The following is an 18,809-nucleotide window of genomic DNA, read 5'->3' as shown; positions in this document are numbered from 1 at the left end:
AGACACACACAGACTGAGACACACACAGACTGAGAGACACACAGACTGAGAGACACACACAGACTGAGAGACACACACAGACTGAGAGACACACACAGACTGAGAGACACACACAGACTGAGAGACACACACAGACTGAGAGAGATACACAGACTGAGAGAGATACACAGACTGAGAGAGACACACAGACTGAGAGAGACCTACACAGACTGAGAGAGACACACACAGACTGAGAGAACAAAGAACAAACAAACAACAAAGAAATGTACAGCACAGGAACAGGCCCTTCGGCCCTCCAAGCCTGTGCCGACCATACTGCCCGACTAAACTACAATCTTCTACACTTCCTGGGGCCGTATCCTTCTATTCCCATCCTATTCATATATTTGTCAAGATGCCCCTTAAATGTCCCTATCGTCCCTGCTTCCACTACCTCCTCCGGTAGCGAGTTCCAGGCACCCACTACCCTCTGCGTAAAAAACTTGCCTCGTACATCTACTCTAAACCTTGCCCCTCTCACCTTAAACCTATGCCCCCTAGTAATTGACCCCTCTACCCTGGGGAAAAGCCTCTGACTATCCACTCTGTCTATGCCCCTCATAATTTTGTATACAAGAGAGAAACACAGACTGAGAGAGAGAGAAACACAGACTGAGAGAGAGAGAGACACAGACTGAGAGAGAGAGAGACACAGACTGAGAGAGAGAGAGACACAGACTGAGAGAGAGAGAGACACAGACTGAGAGAGAGAGAGACACAGACTGAGAGAGAGAGAGACACAGACTGAGAGAGAGAGAGACACACCGACTGAGAGAGAGAGAGACACACCGACTGAGAGACACACCGACTGAGAGACACACACAGACAGAGACACACACAGGCAGAGACACACACAGGCAGAGACACACACAGGCAGAGACACACACAGAGACACACACAGACAGAGACACACACAGACAGAGACACACACAGACAGAGACACACACAGACAGAGACACACACAGACAGAGACACACACAGAGACACACACAGACAGAGACACACACAGACAGAGACACACACAGACAGAGACACACACAGACAGAGACACACACAGACTGAGAGAGAGACACAGACTAAGAGAGAGACACAGACTAAGAGAGAGACACACACAGACTGAGAGACACACACAGACTGAGAGAGAGACACACAGACTGAGAGAGAGAGACACAGACTGAGAGAGAGAGACACAGACTGAGAGAGAGACACACAGACTGAGGGAGAGAGACACAGACTGAGGGAGACACACACAGACTGAGAGAGCGAGAGAGACACAGACTGAGACACACAGACTGAGAGAGACACACAGACTGAGAGAGACACACAGACTGAGAGGCACACACAGACAGAGACACACACAGAGACACACACAGACAGAGACACACACAGACAGAGACACACACAGACAGAGACACACACAGACAGAGACACACACAGACAGAGACACACACAGACTGAGAGAGAGACACAGACTAAGAGAGAGACACACACAGACTGAGAGACACACACAGACTGAGAGGCACACAGACAGAGAGAGGCACACAGACAGAGAGAGGCACACAGACAGAGGCATACACAGACAGAGGCACACACAGACTGAGAGACACACAGACTGAGAGACACACAGACTGAGAGACACACAGACTGAGAGACACACAGACTGAGAGACACACAGACTGAGAGACGCACACACAGACAGAGAGAGGCACACACAGACTGAGAGGCACACACAGACTGAGAGGCACACACAGACTGAGAGGCACACACAGACTGAGACACACAGACTGAGACACACAGACTGAAACACACAGACTGAGAGAGACACACACAGACAGAGACACACACAGACTGAGAGACACACACAGACTGAGAGACACACACAGACTGAGAGACACACACAGACTGAGAGAGAGAGAAACACAGACTGAGAGAGAGAGAGACACACACAGACTGAGAGAGAGAGAGAGACACACACAGACTGAGAGACACACACAGGCTGAGAGAGACACACACAGGCTGAGAGAGAGAGACACACAGACTGAGAGACACACACAGACTGAGAGAGACACACAATCAGACTGAGAGAGAGACACACACAGACTGAGAGAGACACACACACAGACTGAGAGACACACACTCAGACTGAGAGAGACACACAGACTGAGAGAGCGACACACAGACTGAGAGAGAGACACACACAGACTGAGAGACACACACAGACTGAGACACACACAGACTGAGACACACACAGACTGAGACACACACAGACTGAGACACACACACAGACTGAGAGACACACACAGACTGAGAGACACACACAGACTGAGAGACACACACAGACTGAGAGACACACACAGACTGAGAGAGATACACAGACTGAGAGAGACACACAGACTGAGAGAGACACACAGACTGAGAGAGACCTACACAGACTGAGAGAGACACACACAGACTGAGAGAACAAAGAACAAACAAACAACAAAGAAATGTACAGCACAGGAACAGGCCCTTCGGCCCTCCAAGCCTGTGCCGACCATACTGCCCGACTAAACTACAATCTTCTACACTTCCTGGGGCCGTATCCTTCTATTCCCATCCTATTCATATATTTGTCAAGATGCCCCTTAAATGTCCCTATCGTCCCTGCTTCCACTACCTCCTCCGGTAGCGAGTTCCAGGCACCCACTACCCTCTGCGTAAAAAACTTGCCTCGTACATCTACTCTAAACCTTGCCCCTCTCACCTTAAACCTATGCCCCCTAGTAATTGACCCCTCTACCCTGGGGAAAAGCCTCTGACTATCCACTCTGTCTATGCCCCTCATAATTTTGTATACAAGAGAGAAACACAGACTGAGAGAGAGAGAAACACAGACTGAGAGAGAGAGAGACACAGACTGAGAGAGAGAGAGACACAGACTGAGAGAGAGAGAGACACAGACTGAGAGAGAGAGAGACACAGACTGAGAGAGAGAGAGACACAGACTGAGAGAGAGAGAGACACAGACTGAGAGAGAGAGAGACACAGACTGAGAGAGAGAGAGACACAGACTGAGAGAGAGAGAGACACAGACTGAGAGAGAGAGAGACACAGACTGAGAGAGAGAGAGACACACCGACTGAGAGAGAGAGAGACACACCGACTGAGAGACACACCGACTGAGAGACACACCGACTGAGAGACACACCGACTGAGAGACACACCGACTGAGAGACACACCGACTGAGAGACACACCGACTTGAGAGACACACCGACTTGAGAGACACACCGACTTGAGAGACACACCGACTTGAGAGACACACCGACTTGAGAGACACACCGACTTGAGAGACACACCGACTCTGAGACACACCGACTCTGAGACACACCGACTCTGAGACACACCGACTCTGAGACACACCGACTCTGAGACACACAGACTCTGAGACACACAGACTCTGAGACACACAGACTCTGAGACACACAGACTCTGAGACACACAGACTCTGAGACACACAGACTCTGAGACACACAGACTCTGAGACACACAGACTCTGAGACACACAGACTCTGAGACACACAGACTCTGAGACACACAGACTCTGAGACACACAGACTCTGAGACACACAGACTCTGAGACACACAGACTCTGAGACACACAGACTCTGAGACACACAGACTCTGAGACACACAGACTCTGAGACACACAGACTCTGAGACACACAGACTCTGAGACACACAGACTCTGAGACACACAGACTCTGAGACACACAGACTCTGAGACACACAGACTCTGAGACACACAGACTCTGAGACACACAGACTCTGAGACACACAGACTCTGAGACACACAGACTCTGAGACACACAGACTCTGAGACACACAGACTGAGAGAGACAGACTGAGAGAGACACACACAGACTGAGAGAGACACACACAGACTGAGAGAGACACACACACAGCCTGAGAGAGAGAGACACACACACAGCCTGAGAGAGAGAGACACACACACAGCCTGAGAGAGAGAGACACACACACAGCCTGAGAGAGAGAGACACACAGAATGAGAGAGACACACAGACTGAGAGAGACACACAGACTGAGAGAGACACACAGACTGAGAGAGACACACAGACTGAGAGAGACACACAGACTGAGAGAGACACACACACAGCCTGAGAGAGACACACACACAGCCTGAGAGAGAGAGAGACACACAGGCTGAGAGAGACACACAGGCTGAGAGAGACACACAGGCTGAGAGAGACACACAGGCTGAGAGAGACACACAGGCTGAGAGAGACACACACAGTCTGAGAGAGAGACACACACAGTCTGAGAGAGAGACACACACAGTCTGAGAGAGAGAGACACACAGTCTGAGAGAGAGACACACAGTCTGAGAGAGAGACACACACAGTCTGAGAGAGAGAGACACACAGTCTGAGAGAGAGACACACACAGACTGAGAGAGAGGCACACACAGACTGAGAGAGAGGCACACACAGACTGAGACACACACACACAGACTGAGAGACACACACACACAGACTGAGAGAGACACACACACACAGTCTGAGAGAGAGAGACACAGTCTGAGAGAGAGACACAGACTGAGAGACACACAGACTGAGAGAGACACACAGACTGAGAGAGACACAGACTGAGAGAGACACACAGACTGAGAGACACACACAGACTGAGAGAGACACACAGACTGAGAGAGACACAGACTGAGTGAGACACACAGACTGAGAGAGACACACACAGACTGAGAGAGACACACATAGACTGAGAGAGACACACACAGACTGAGAGAGACACACACAGACCGAGAGAGAGGCACACACAGAGAGAGAGAGAGACACAGAGAGAGAGAGAGAGAGACACAGACAGAGAGAGAGACACAGACAGAGAGAGAGACACAGACAGAGAGAGAGACACAGACAGAGAGAGACACACAGACAGAGAGAGACACACACACACAGACACACACACACAGACACACACACAGAGACACACACACAGAGACACACACACAGAGACACACACACACAGACACACACACACAGACACACACACACAGACACACACACACACAGACACACACACACACAGACACACACACACACAGACACACACAGAGAGACACACACACAGAGAGACACACACACAGAGAGACACACACACAGAGAGACACACAGAGACACACACACACAGAGACACACACACACAGAGACACACACACACAGAGACACACACACAGAGACACACACACAGAGACACACACACAGAGACACACACACAGAGACACACACACAGAGACACACACACAGAGACACACACACACACAGAGAGACACACTGAGAGAGAGAGACACACAGACTGAGAGACACACAGACTGAGAGACACACAGACTGAGAGACACACAGACTGAGAGACACACACAGACTGAGAGAGAGACACACACAGACTGAGAGAGAGACACACAGACTGAGAGAGACACACACAGACTGAGAGAGACACACACAGACTGAGAGACACACACACAGAGACACACACAGAGAGACACACACAGACAGAGAGACATACACAGACAGAGAGACACACACAGACAGAGAGACACACACAGACAGAGACACACACAGACAGAGACACACACAGACAGAGACACACACAGACAGAGACACACACACAGACAGAGACACACACACACTCAGAGACACACACACACTCAGAGACACACACACACTCAGACACACACACACACTCAGACACACACAGACAGAGAGACACACACAGACAGAGAGACACACACAGACAGAGAGACACACACACACTCAGAGACACACACAGACAGAGACACACACACACACTCAGAGACACACACACACTCAGAGACACACACACACTCAGAGACACACACACACTCAGAGACACACACACACTCAGAGACACACACACACTCAGAGACACACACAGACAGAGAGACACACACACACTCAGAGACACACACAGACAGAGACACACACACACACTCAGAGACACACACACACTCAGAGACACACACACACTCAGAGACACACACAGTTGATACACCAGCTCTTCGGTTCACACTGACCTGAGCCCGCAGGTTCTGAGGATCTAAAGCCTGAGACATGGGCCGGGTTGGAGGTTTGGACAACATCTGCTGACCGCCCTGAGTCAGCGAGGGCTGGACGACAGACGGTGCGTTCTGTACGACGGGGACCTGGCGGAGAGGGTAGAGAGGGAGAGGCGTCATTCCCACCCGGGTAACAGGTCACAGGTAACAGAAACATTCCCGTCCTCGCTTTCAAATCCCTTCACTGCTCTGGAGCTCTGCAATCTTCTCCAGCCCGGTACTCACGTCTGCACTTATTCTCGCCCTGTTACAAGCCCAGCCACCCCTCTTGCGAACCGCCATCACAGGTGACCTCTGTACTGAAGTCAGAGTGATCTCAAAACAACAGGGTGGGGAGGGAATTCAGCCTGTAATGTCTGTGCCGGCTCTCTGCTGGAAATCTCAGATAGTTCTCCCTCCCCTAACCTACTCTCCGTTCCGCCGATGATCCGGTCCCCTTCCAAAGGCCACGATTGAACCTGCCTCCTCCACATTCTGGGGCAGCGCACGCCAAACCCTCACCCCACGCCGATCGGACGAGGTCCCCGCCCCCCTCTGGTTCTCCCTCTCAACGCTTGTCCCAGTACACCCCCCCCCCCCCCACCTCAGGGTCATGGACACCTGGATCAAATCTCCTCCCCGTCAGCCCCAATCTGCCCTCCTCACTGAAATCCCTCGTCCCCGGGACACTTCTCGTGAACTGTTCCCACACGGGAACACGGTGGTTAGCACTGTTGCTGCACAGCTCCAGGATCCCAGGTTCGATTCCCGGCTTGGGTCACTGTCTGTGCGGAGTCTGCACGTTCTCCCCGTGTCTGCGTGGGTTTCCTCCGGGTGCTCCGGTTTCCTCCCACAAGTCTCGAAAGACGTGCTGTTCGGTGAATTGGACATTCTGAATTCTCCGTGTACCCGAACAGGCACCGGAATATGGCGACTAGGGGCGTTTCACAGTAACTTCATTGCAGCATTAATGTAAGCCTACTTGTGACACTAATATAGATTTTTTTTTAAATATATATTTTATTCAATTTTTTCGGCCAAACAAAACAGTACAAAGGTTTTTCCTCTTTTTACAATACAACAATATAAATAACAGTGACCGTTTTTAACAAATAAATAAATAATATATAAACTAAATGGCAACTGCCATAACAAAAATAATAGCTCTCCCAAATAATAAAATCAAGCAATCCAATACACTTAACCAGTACAAATATCTATACAAAAACACCCGAGGACCCGCCCGAGCCCCCCCCCCCTCCCCCCTGGGTTGCTGCTGCTACCTTCCCATTTCCTTTATCGTTCTGCGAGGTAGTTAATGAACGGTCGCCATCGCCTGGTGAACCCTTGAGCCGAACCCCTTAGTGCGAACTTTATCCGTTCTAGTTTTATAAACCCTGCCATGTCATTTATCCAGGTCTCCATGCCCGGGGGTTTGGCTTCCTTCCACATAAGCAATATCCTTCGCCGGGCTACTAGAGACGCAAAGGCCAAAACATTAGCCTCTCTCGCCTCCTGCACTCCCGGCTCTTCTGCAACCCCAAATATAGCCACGCCCCAGCTTGGCTCGACCCGGACCCGTACCACCTTCGAAAGCACATTCGCCACCCCACCCAGAACCCCTGCAGTGCCGGGCATGACCAAAACATGTGGGTGTGGTATGCTGGGCTCCTCGAGCATCTCCCACACCTATCCTCTACCCCGAAAAATTTACTGAGCCTTGCTCCGGTCATATGTGCCCTGTGCAAAACCTTGAATTGTATCAGGCAAAGCCTGGCGCACGAGGACGAAGAGTTTACCCTACGTAGGGCATCTGCCCACAGCCCCTCTTCAATCTCTTCCCCCAGCTCTTCTTCCCATTTTCCCTTCAGCTCATCCACCATGATCTCCCCCTCGTCTCTCATTTCCCTGTATATATCCGACACCCTACCACTCCCCACCCATGTCCCTGAGATCACTCTATCCTGAATCTCCTGCGTCGGGAGCTGCGGGAATTCCTTCCCCTATTGCCTCGCAAAAGCCCTCAGTTGCATGTACCGAAATGCATTCCCTTGGGGCAACCCATATTTTTCCGTCAGCGCTCCCAGACTCGCAAACGTCCCATCTAAGAACAGATCCCTCAGTTGCACAATCCCAGCTCTCTGCCATGCTCTAAATCCCCCATCTATTCTCCCCGGGACAAACCTATGATTATTTCTTATCGGGGACCGCACCGAGGCTCCAGTCATTCCCCTATGCCGTCTCCACTGCCCCCAAATTTTCAGTGTTGCCACCACCACTGGACTTGTGGTGTATTTCTTCGGGGAGAACGGCAACGGCGCCGTCGCCAGTGCTTGTAGGCTGGTTCCTTTGCAGGACGCCATCTCCAATCTCTTCCACGCCGCTCCCTCCCCTTCTCCCATCCACTTACAAACCATTGAGATATTGGCGGCCCAATAGTACTCACTTAAGCTCGGTAGTGCCAGTCCCCCCCTATCCCTGCTACGCTGCAAAAGAACCCTCCTCACTCTTGGGGTCTTCCCAGCCCACACAAAACTCATGACACTTTTCTCGATTTTCTTGAAAAAAGCCTTCGTGACCATCCCCGGGAGGTACTGAAACACAAAAAGGAATCTCGGGAGGACTACCATTTTGACCGCCTGCACCCTACCCACTAGTGACAGGGGCACCATGTCCCATCTCTTAAAATCCTCCTCCATCTGTTCCACCAATCGTGTTAGATTTAGCCTATGTAAGGTTCCCCAACTCCTGGCTATCTGAATCCCTAAGTACCGGAAATCTCTTGTTACCTTCCTCAGCGGTAAATCATCTATTCCCCTGCTCTGCTCCCCCGGATGCACCACAAACAACTCACTCTTCCCCATATTCAATTTGTACCCCGAGAATTCCCCAAACTCCCTGAGTGTCTGCATTATCTCAGGCATCCCCTCCACTGGGTCCGCAACATACAGCAATAAATCATCTGCATACAATGATACCCGGTGTTCTTCCCCTCCCCCGAGTGCTCCCCTCCACTTCCTGGAGCCCCTCAATGCAAATATAGAACCCCCAGGGGCTCAATTGCCAATGCAAACAGTAAAGGAGACAGGGGACACCCCTGCCTCGTCCCTCTATAAAGATGGAAGTAGTCAGACCTCTGCCTGTTCGTGATCACACTTGCCACCGGGGCCCAATATAGCAGCTGTACCCATCCAATATACCCTTCTCCAAAACCAAATCTCCTCAACACTTCCCACAGGTAGTCCCACTCCACTCTGTCGAATGCTTTCTCGGCATCCATCGCCACCACTATCTCCGCCTCCCCCTCTGGTGGGGGCATCTTCATCACCCCTAGCAGCCTCCGTATGTTCGTGTTCAGCTGTCTCCCCTTAATAAACCCAGTTTGATCCTCGTGGACCACCCCCGGGACACAATCCTCTATCCTCGTCGCCATCACCTTGGCCAGGAGCTTAGCATCTACGTTCACTGCAGGACCCACACTGCAGCGGGTCTTTTTCCTTCTTCAAAAGTAACGATATCGTCGCCTCCGACATAGTCTTCCCCTTTCCCTGGCCTCATTAAAGGTTCTCGTCAAATGCGGGGCCAGTAGGTCCATATATTTCCCATAAAATTCCACCGGGAACCCATCCGGTCCCGGGGCCTTCCCCGCCTGCATGCTCCCAATCCCCTTTATCACCTCCTCCACCTCAATCTGTGCTCCCAGTCCCGCCCTCTCCTGCTCCTCCACCTTCGGGAATTCCAGCTGATCCCTCCTTCCCTTCCAGGGGCTGAGCCTTATACAACCTCTCATAAAATGCCTGTTCACTCTCTCCGCTCCCCGTTCCCTCTCTCCGCTCCCCGTTCCATCTCTCCCTCCTCATCTCTCACCCCACCTATCTCCCTCGCCGCTCCCCTCTTCCTCAATTAGGAGCCAGTAGCCGGCTCGCCTTCACTCCATACTCATACTGTACACCCTGTGCCCTCCTCCACTGTGCCTCTGCCTTACCCGTGGTCAGCAGGTCAAATTCCACATGTAACCTTTGTCTTTCCCTGTACAGTCCCTCCTCCGGTGCCTCTGCATATTGCCTGTCCACCCTCAGAAGTTCTCTCAACAATCGCTCCCTTTCTTTACTCTCTTGCTTCCCTTTATGTGCCCTTATGGATATCAGTTCCCCTCTGACCACCGCCTTCAACGCCTCCCAGACCACTCCCACCTGAACCTCTCCGTTGTCATTAAGCTCCAAGTACCTTTCGATACACCCCCTCACCCTTAAACATACCCCCTCATCCGCCAATAAGCCCATATCCATTCTCCAGAGTGGGTGCTGTTCTTTTTCCTCTCCTACCTCCAGATCTACCCAATGTGGAGCGTGGCCCGAGATGGCTATGGCCGTATACTCCGTCCCTGTCACCTTCGGGATCAGTGCCCTTCCCAGGACAAAAAAGTCTATCTGTGAATATACCTTGTGAACATGGGAGAAAAATGAGAACTCCTTACTCCTAGGCCTAATAAATCTCCAGGGGTCTACTCCTCCCATCTGCTCCATGAAGTCCTTAAGCACCTTGGCCGCTGCCGGCCTCCTCCCAGTCCTGGACCTCGACCGGTCCAGACCTGGATCAAGCACCGTATTGAAGTCTCCCCCCATTACCAACTTTCCCGCCTCCAGGTCCGGGATACGCCCCAACATACGCCTCATGAAGTTTGCATCATCCCAGTTCGGGGCGTATACGTTCACCAGAACCCTTGCAATCTGCCACTCACCATCACATATCTACCCGCACTGTCCGCCACTATGGTCTTTGCCTCAAACAGTACCCATTTCCCCACCAAGATAGCCACCCCCCTATGCTTCGTATCTAGACCTGAATGAAACACCTGTCCCACCCATCCTTTACGTAGTCTAACCTGGTCTGTCCGTTTCAGCTGCGTCTCCTGCAACATAACTACATCTGCCTTTAATTTCTTTAGGTGTGCGAGTACCCGTGCCCTTTTAATCGGCCCGTTCAGCCCTCTCACGTTCCACGTGATCAGCCGGGTTGGGGGGCTCTTTACCCCCCCCGCCTTGTCGACTAGCCATCCCCTTTTTTAACCCAGCTCCTTACCCGGTTCCCACGTAACTAATATAGATTGTCATACTCTCTCTCCCCGACGCCTTCGTGTCAGTTAACAGGGCCGTCAAAACTCCCGCCATCGCCTCAAGATGCTTCAAGCTCATGACAATCTTCACCAGAAACATTCTGAACACGCGACGGATGGGAGGCTGGACACAGGCAGCGCATTTGGAAGGTGCTGTTGAACGAGCCACGGCGCGTTCCAGCAATTCACCCGACAAGATTCGAGACGGGAAGCCGTGGGGGGTGGGGGTGGGAGGAACACACAGCATGTTGGGCAGCGTCTGAGAGGGAGGAAGAGAGTTCACGTTTTGGCTTGTCGATGGCCCTTCCATCAAAACTGCCAATTCCAGCGCGACAGCATCGCCAAACACACCTCCCTCTCCACACACAGTGCAGAGGGAGGCCATTCAGCCCATCGAGTCGGCACCGACCCTCTGAAAGAGCTTCCTACGTGGGCCCAATCCCCCACCCTATCCCCGTAACCTCACCTAACCTGCACATCTTTGGACACTCTGGACAATTTAGCACGGCCAATCCACCTGATCTGTACATCTTTGGACTGTGGGAGGAAACCGGAGCACCCGCAGGAAACCCACGCAGACACGGGTAGAGAACGTGCAGACTCCGCACAGACAGTAACCCCAGGCCAGAATCGAACCCGGGACCCTGGAGCTGTGTGGCAGCAGTGCTAACCCGGGGGCCTGGCACTGTGAGACAGCAGTGTTAACACGGGTCCCTGGTGCTGTGTGGCAGCAGTGCTAACCCGGGGGCCTGGCACGGTGAGACAGCAGTGTTAACCTGGGTCTCTGGCACAGCAGTGTTAACCCGGGTCCCTGGCACTGTGAGACAGAAGTGTTAACCCGGGTCTCTGGCACTGTGAGGCAGCAGTGTTAACCCGGATCCCTGGCACTGTGAGGCAGCAGTGTTAACCTGGGTCTCTGGCACAGCAGTGTTAACCCGGGTCCCTGGCACTGTGAGGCAGCAGTGTTAACCTGGGTCTCTGGCACAGCAGTGTTAACCCGGGTCCCTGGCACTGTGAGACAGAAGTGTTAACCCGGGTCTCTGGCACTGTGAGGCAGCAGTGTTAACCTGGGTCTCTGGCACAGCAGTGTTAACCCGGGTCCCTGGCACTGTGAGACAGAAGTGTTAACCCGGGTCTCTGGCACTGTGAGGCAGCAGTGTTAACCCGGGTCCCTGGCACTGTGAGACAGCAGTGTTAACCCGGGTCCCTGGCACTGTGAGGCAGCAGTGCTAACCAGGGTTCCTGGCACTGTGAGGCAGCAGTGTTAACCCGGGTCTCTGGCACAGCAGTGTTAACCCGGGTCCATGGCACTGTGAGACAGCAGTGTTAACCCGGGTCCCTGGCACTGTGAGGCAGCAGTGCTAACCAGGGTTCCTGGCACTGTGAGACAGAAGTGCTAACCCGGGTCCCTGGTGCTGTATGGCAGCAGTGCTAACCCGGGTCCCTGGCACTGTGAGACAGCAGTGTTAACCCGGGTCCCTGGACTGTGAGACAGCAGTGTAAGTCCGGGTCCCTGGCACTGTGAGACAGCAGTGCTAACCCGGATCCCTGGTGCTCTGTGGCAGCAGTGTTAACCCGGGTCCCTGGCACTGTGAGACAGCAGTGCTAACCCGGGTCTCTGGCACTGTGAGACAGCAGTGCTAACCCGGATCCCTGGCAATGTGAGACAGCAGTGCTAACCCGGGTCTCTGGCACTGTGAGACAGCAGTGTTAACCCGGGTCCCTGGCACTGTGAGGCAGCAGTGTTAACCCGGGTCCCTGGCACTGTGAGACAGCAGTGATAACCCGGGTCTCTGGCACGGTGAGGCAGCAGTGTTAGCCAGGGTCCCTGGCACTGTGAGACAGCAGTGTTAACCCGGGTCTCTGGCACTGTGAGGCAGCAGTGTTCACCCGGGTCCCTGACACTGTGAGACAGCAGTGTTAACCCGGGTCCCTGGCACTGTGAGACAGCAGTGTTAGCCCAGGTCCCTGGCACTGTGAGACAGCAGTGTTAACCCGGGTCTCTGGCACTGTGAGGCAGCTGTGTTAACCCGGGTCCCTGGCACTGTGAGATAGCAGTGTTAACCCGGGTCCCTGGCACTGTGAGGCAGCAGTGTTAACCCGGGTCTCTGGCACTGTGAGGCAGCAGTGTTCACCCGGATCCCTTGTGCTCTGAGACAGCAGTGTTAACCCGGGTCGCGGGCGCTGCGAGACAGCAGTGTTAACCCGGGTCCCTGGCACTGTGAGACAGCAGTGTTAGCCCAGGTCCCTGGCACTGTGAGACAGCAGTGTTAACCCGGGTCTCTGGCACTGTGAGGCAGCTGTGTTAACCCGGGTCCCTGGCACTGTGAGACAGCAGTGGTAACCCGGGTCCCTGGCACTGTGAGACAGCAGTGTTAGCCCAGGTCCCTGGCACTGTGAGACAGCAGTGTTAACCCGGGTCTCTGGCACTGTGAGGCAGCTGTGTTAACCTGGGTCCCTGGCACTGTGAGACAGCAGTGGTAACCCGGGTTCCTGGCACTGTGAGACAGCAGTGTTAACCCGGGTCCCTGGCACTGTGAGACAGCAGTGCTAACCCGGGTGCCTTGCACTGTAAGACAGCAGTGTTAACCCGGGTCACTTGTGCTCTGAGACAGCAGTGTTAACCCGGGTCCCTGGCACTGTGAAGCAGCAGTGTTAACCCGGGTGCCCGTCACTGTGAGGCAGCAGTGTTAACCCGGGTCCCTGGCACTGTGAAGCAGCAGTGTTAACCCGGGTCCCTGGCACTGTGAGACAGCAGTGTTAACCCGGGTCCCTGGCACTGTGAGACAGCTGGCGCTGAGACAGCAGTGCGAACCCACTCGATTGAGCCCCACGGCAGCTCGCTCCCCTTTCCCATGTCACCTTTCCCCTGGAAGTGCAACACCTGCTCTTTTACCCGCTTCCTTCCCACCGTCGCAGGTTGCGAACACGCCTTCCGGGTGCCCAGCAGTCGGCGCTCCGCATGTGGCCACCCCCCCTGCCCCTGGAGAGACGAGAAGCAGACTGGGGTCACCACACTGGGGTGAATGCCCATTCCACTCCAGCTTCAGGTCATTTGCCATTTGAATCCCTCACCTTGCTCGCAATCTGACCTCTTAGCCCTCACCCTGCTGCAGTCTCCCCATGAAGCTCGGGGAACCGGGGCGGGGGGGGGGGGAACCCGCGCGGGAAGATCTTTCTGTATCTGGCCGGCGTTTCCACTGTGGGCAATTTTGGATACTAAGGGCAATTTATCATGGCCAACCCACCTAACCTGTACATCTTTGGACTGTGGGAGGAAACCGGAGCACCCGGAGGAAACCCACGCAGACACGGGGAGAACGTGCAGACTCCGCACAGACAGTGACCCAAGCCGGGAATCGAACCTGGGACTCTGGAGCTGTGAAGCAATTGTGCTATCCACAATGCTACCGTGCTGCCCCTTGGGTCACTATCTCTGCGGAGTCTGCAAGTTCTCCCCGTGTGCGCGTGGGTTTCCTCCAGGTGCTCCGGTTCCCTCCCACAGTCCAAAACTGTGGGAGGGAACCGGAGCACCCGGAGGGTTGGGTGGATTGGCCGTGCTAAATTGTCCCCGAGTGTCCAAAAAGGTTGATTGGAGTTACTGGGTTAAGGGGATGGGGTAGAGGAGGGGTGTGCTTGAGTGGGGTGCTCTTTCTGAGGGCCGGTGCAGACTCGATGGGCCGAATGGCCTCCTCCTGCACTGGAAATTCTATGAACTATTAAGGGTTATATATAGAGTACTGTAGCTGTGTGCGGTATTTCTGTTTGTAGTTGATAAAAATGCTCACTGTGTGTGGTTATAAAAATGTTAACTGAATTAGTAGAATAAACTTTGTTTTGATGAATAGTGCTTAAGGCCTCTGTTGAATAACACCTGAAAGAGCCCTGTGCTCATTGTAACTGAAATTAATAAATAGTTGTAGGTCAGGTGAACTCCATGATGTACTGTGGAGTTCTCTAAACCCTGGCCCGTAACATTATAGACGAACCTCACCTGTCCGTCAGGTTTCACACACAGGATGTTCAGCCGACGGGCCGAGATCTTTATCCCGCTCGGCTGCACTCCCGACAAGCTGGGACTTACCTTCTGCACCACGTTCTCTTTCTGGATCTGGCTCTGGCGGAGTTTCTTCAGCAGCACCAGCCTGGCCTCCTCCAGCCGCAGCTCGTCCCGAAGCTGCTTGATAATCATCTGGCGCTCCTCGGGGCCCTTGCCCTGCCGACAGAGAAAAGGCATGAGGCTATCGCGGGACTGCTTCGGCGCCGCTCACCAAACCTGCCCACCTCTGCCATCGCGAAGGGCGAGGGGGGCAGCAGACACATGGGGAACGCCACCCACCTGCAAGTTCCCCCTCCGAGCAGCTCGACATCCCGGGAATATATCTGTCGCCGGGTCGGAAACCCAGAACTCCCTCCCTAAAAGCACGGTGGGTGTACCTACACCACACGGGACTGCAGCGGGTTCAAGGTGGCGGCTCACCCACCACCTTCCCGAAGGGTAATTAGGAATGGGGAATGAATGCCGGGACTGGCCATCGAGGCACCGCATCCCGCAAATTAATTTTTAAAATATCTGGGAATGTTTGACGCGGAGCATTGAATTCATTACACAATCCCTGAGTGTTAATGAAAGGTATTAAAGGATAGGGGGCAACTATAATAATAATAATCTTTATTATTGCCACAAGTAGGCTTACATTACCACTGAAATGAAGTTACTGTGAAAATCCCCTCGTCCCCACATTGCGGCCCCTGTTCGGGTACACCGAGGAAGAATTCAGAATGTCCAATTCACCCAACAAGTACCCTTTCTTGTGGGAGGAAGCCGGAGCACCCGGAGGAACCCCACGCAGACACGGGGAGAACGTGCAGACCCCGCACAGACCTTGACCCGAGCCGGGAACCGAACCCGGGACCCTGGCGCTGTGAAGCAACAGTGCTAACCGCTGTGCTACAGTGCCTCCCATGTGGGCCAGCCATGATCTTATTGAACAGTGGAACAGGCTCATAGAATCACAGAATTTACAATGCAGAAGAAGGCCATTCGGCCCATCGAGACTGCACCGGCCCTCACAAAGAGCACCATACTGAAGCCCACGTATCCACCCTATCCCCGTAACCCAGTAACCCCCACTTAACATGTTTTCGACACCAAGGGCAATTTATCATGGCCAATCCATCTCAACCACACATCTTTGGACTGTGGGAGGAAACCGGAGCACCCGGTGGAAACCCACGCAGACACGGGGGAGAATGTGCAGACTCCGCACAGACAGTGACCCAAGCCGGGAATCGAACCTGGGACCCTGGCACTGTGAAGCCATTATGGTAAGCACTGTGTTACCGTGCTGACGGAGTGCCACACTGTGTTACCGTGCTGACGGAGTGCCACACTGTGGGAGGGTCAGTACTGAGGGAACACCGCACTGTCGGGAGGGTCAGTACTGAGGGAGCACCGCACTGTGGGAGGGTCAGTAATGAGGGAGCGCCGCACTGTCAGAGGGTCAGTACTGAGGGAGCCCCGCACTGTCAGAGGGTCAGTACTGAGGGAGCGCCGCACTGTCGGGTGGGTCAATGCTGAGGGAGCACCGCACTGTGGGAGAGTCAGTACTGAGGGAGCGCCGCACTGTCGGAGGCTCAGTACTGAGGGAGCGCCGCACTGTCAGAGGGTCAGTACTGAGGGAGCACCACACTGTCGGAGGGTCAGTACTGAGGGAGCACCGCACTGTCGGAGGGTCATACAACATAGAACGGTACAGCGCAGTACAGGCCCTTCGGCCCACGATGTTGCACCAAAACAAAAGCCATCTAACCTACACTGTGCCATTATCATCCATATGTTTATCCAATAAACTTTTAAATGCCCTCAATGTTGGCGAGTTCACTACTGTTGCAGGTAGGGCATTCCACGGCCTCACTACTCTTTGCGTAAAGAACCTACCTCTGACCTCTGTCCTATATCTAGTACCCCTCAGTTTAAAGCAATGTCCCCTCGTGCCAGCCATTTCCATCTGCAGGAGAAGGCTCTCACTGTCCACCCTATCGAACCCCCTGATCATTTTGTATGCCTCTATTAAGTCTCCTCTTAACCTTCTTCTCTCCAACGAAAACAACCTCAAGTCCATCAGCCTTTCCTCATAAGATTTTCCCTCCATACCAGGCAACATCCTGGTAAATCTCCTCTGCACCCGCTCCAAAGCCTCCACGTCTTTCCTATAATGCGGTGACCAGAACTGTACGCAATACTCCAAATGCGGCCGTACCAGAGTTCTGTACAGCTGCAACATGACCTCCTGACTCCGGAACTCAATCCCTCTACCAATAAAGGCCAACACTCCATAGGCCTTCTTCACAACCCTATCAGCCTGGGTGGCAACTTTCAGGGATCTATGTACATGGACACCTAGATCCCTCTGCTCATTCACACTTCCAAGAACTTTACCATTAGCCAAATATTCCGCATTCCTGTTATTCCTTCCAAAGTGAACCACCTCACACTTCTCTACATTAAACTCCATTTGCCACCTCTCAGCCCAGCTCTGCAGCTTATCTATATCCCTCTGTAACCTGCTACATCCTTCCACACGGTCGACAACACCACCGACTTTAGTATCGTCTGCAAATTTACTCACCCACCCTTCTGCGCCTTCCTCTAGGTCATTGATAAAAATGACAAACAGCAACGGCCCCAGAACAGATCCTTGTGGTACGCCACTTGTAACTGAACTCCATTCTGAACATTTCCCATCAACCACCACCCTCTGTCTTCTTTCAGCTAGCCAATTTCTGATCCACTACTCTAAATCTCCCTTAATCCCCAGCCTCCGTATTTTCTGCAATAGCCTACCGTGGGGAACCTTATCAAACGCTTTACTGAAATCCATATACACCACATCAACTGCTCTACCCTCGTCTACCTGTCAGTCACCTTCTCAAAGAACTCAATAAGGTTTGTGAGGCATGACCTACCCTTCACAAAGCCATGCTGACTATCCCTGATCATATTATTCCTATCTAGATGATTATAAATCTTGTCTCTTATAATCCCCTCCAAGACTTTACCCACTACAGACGTGAGGCTCACTGGTCTATAGTTGCCGGGGTTGTCTCTGCTCCCCTTTTTGAACAAAGGGACCACATTTGCTATCCTCCAGTCCTCTGGCACTATTCCTGTAGCCAATGATGACATAAAAATCAAAGCCAAAGGTCCAGCAATCTCTTCCCTGGCCTCCCAGAGAATCCTAGGATAAATCCCATCAGGCCCCGGGGACTTATCTATTTTCAGCCTGTCCAGAATTGCCAACACCTCTTCCCTACGTACCTCAATGCCATCTATTCTATTAGCCTGGGGCTCAGCATTCTCCTCCACAACATTATCTTTTTCCTGAGTGAATACTGATGAAAAAGATTCATTTAGTATCTCTCCTATCTCTTCAGACTCCACACACAACTTCCCATCCCTGTCCTTGGCTGGTCTTACTCTTTCCCTAGTCATTCGCTTATTCCTGACATACCTATAGAAAGTTTTTTG

The 18,809-nt window shown here is 52.9% G+C and overlaps 1 protein-coding gene across 3 annotated transcripts in view; it reads right to left on the bottom strand.

Annotated features, from left to right (window-relative positions):
• The window catches only part of gatad2b (GATA zinc finger domain containing 2B), a 97,755-nt gene that overhangs the window by 51,745 nt on the left and 27,201 nt on the right, over positions 1–18,809 (bottom strand). For all 3 annotated transcript variants that reach the window (XM_072490549.1, XM_072490551.1, XM_072490550.1), the window contains exons 3-4: positions 15,363–15,494; positions 6,142–6,270 (exon numbers count right to left, since the gene is read on the bottom strand). In XM_072490549.1, the coding sequence (XP_072346650.1) occupies positions 6,142–6,270; positions 15,363–15,494 (261 nt within the window). The remainder of the gene's footprint in view (positions 1–6,141; positions 6,271–15,362; positions 15,495–18,809) is intronic.

The sequence above is a fragment of the Scyliorhinus torazame genome, chromosome 26 (assembly GCF_047496885.1).
Source record: "Scyliorhinus torazame isolate Kashiwa2021f chromosome 26, sScyTor2.1, whole genome shotgun sequence".
NCBI lineage: Eukaryota > Metazoa > Chordata > Chondrichthyes > Carcharhiniformes > Scyliorhinidae > Scyliorhinus > Scyliorhinus torazame.
The sequence above is the reverse complement of the archived record's forward strand: the minus strand, read 5'-3'. Positions and strand labels throughout refer to the sequence as shown.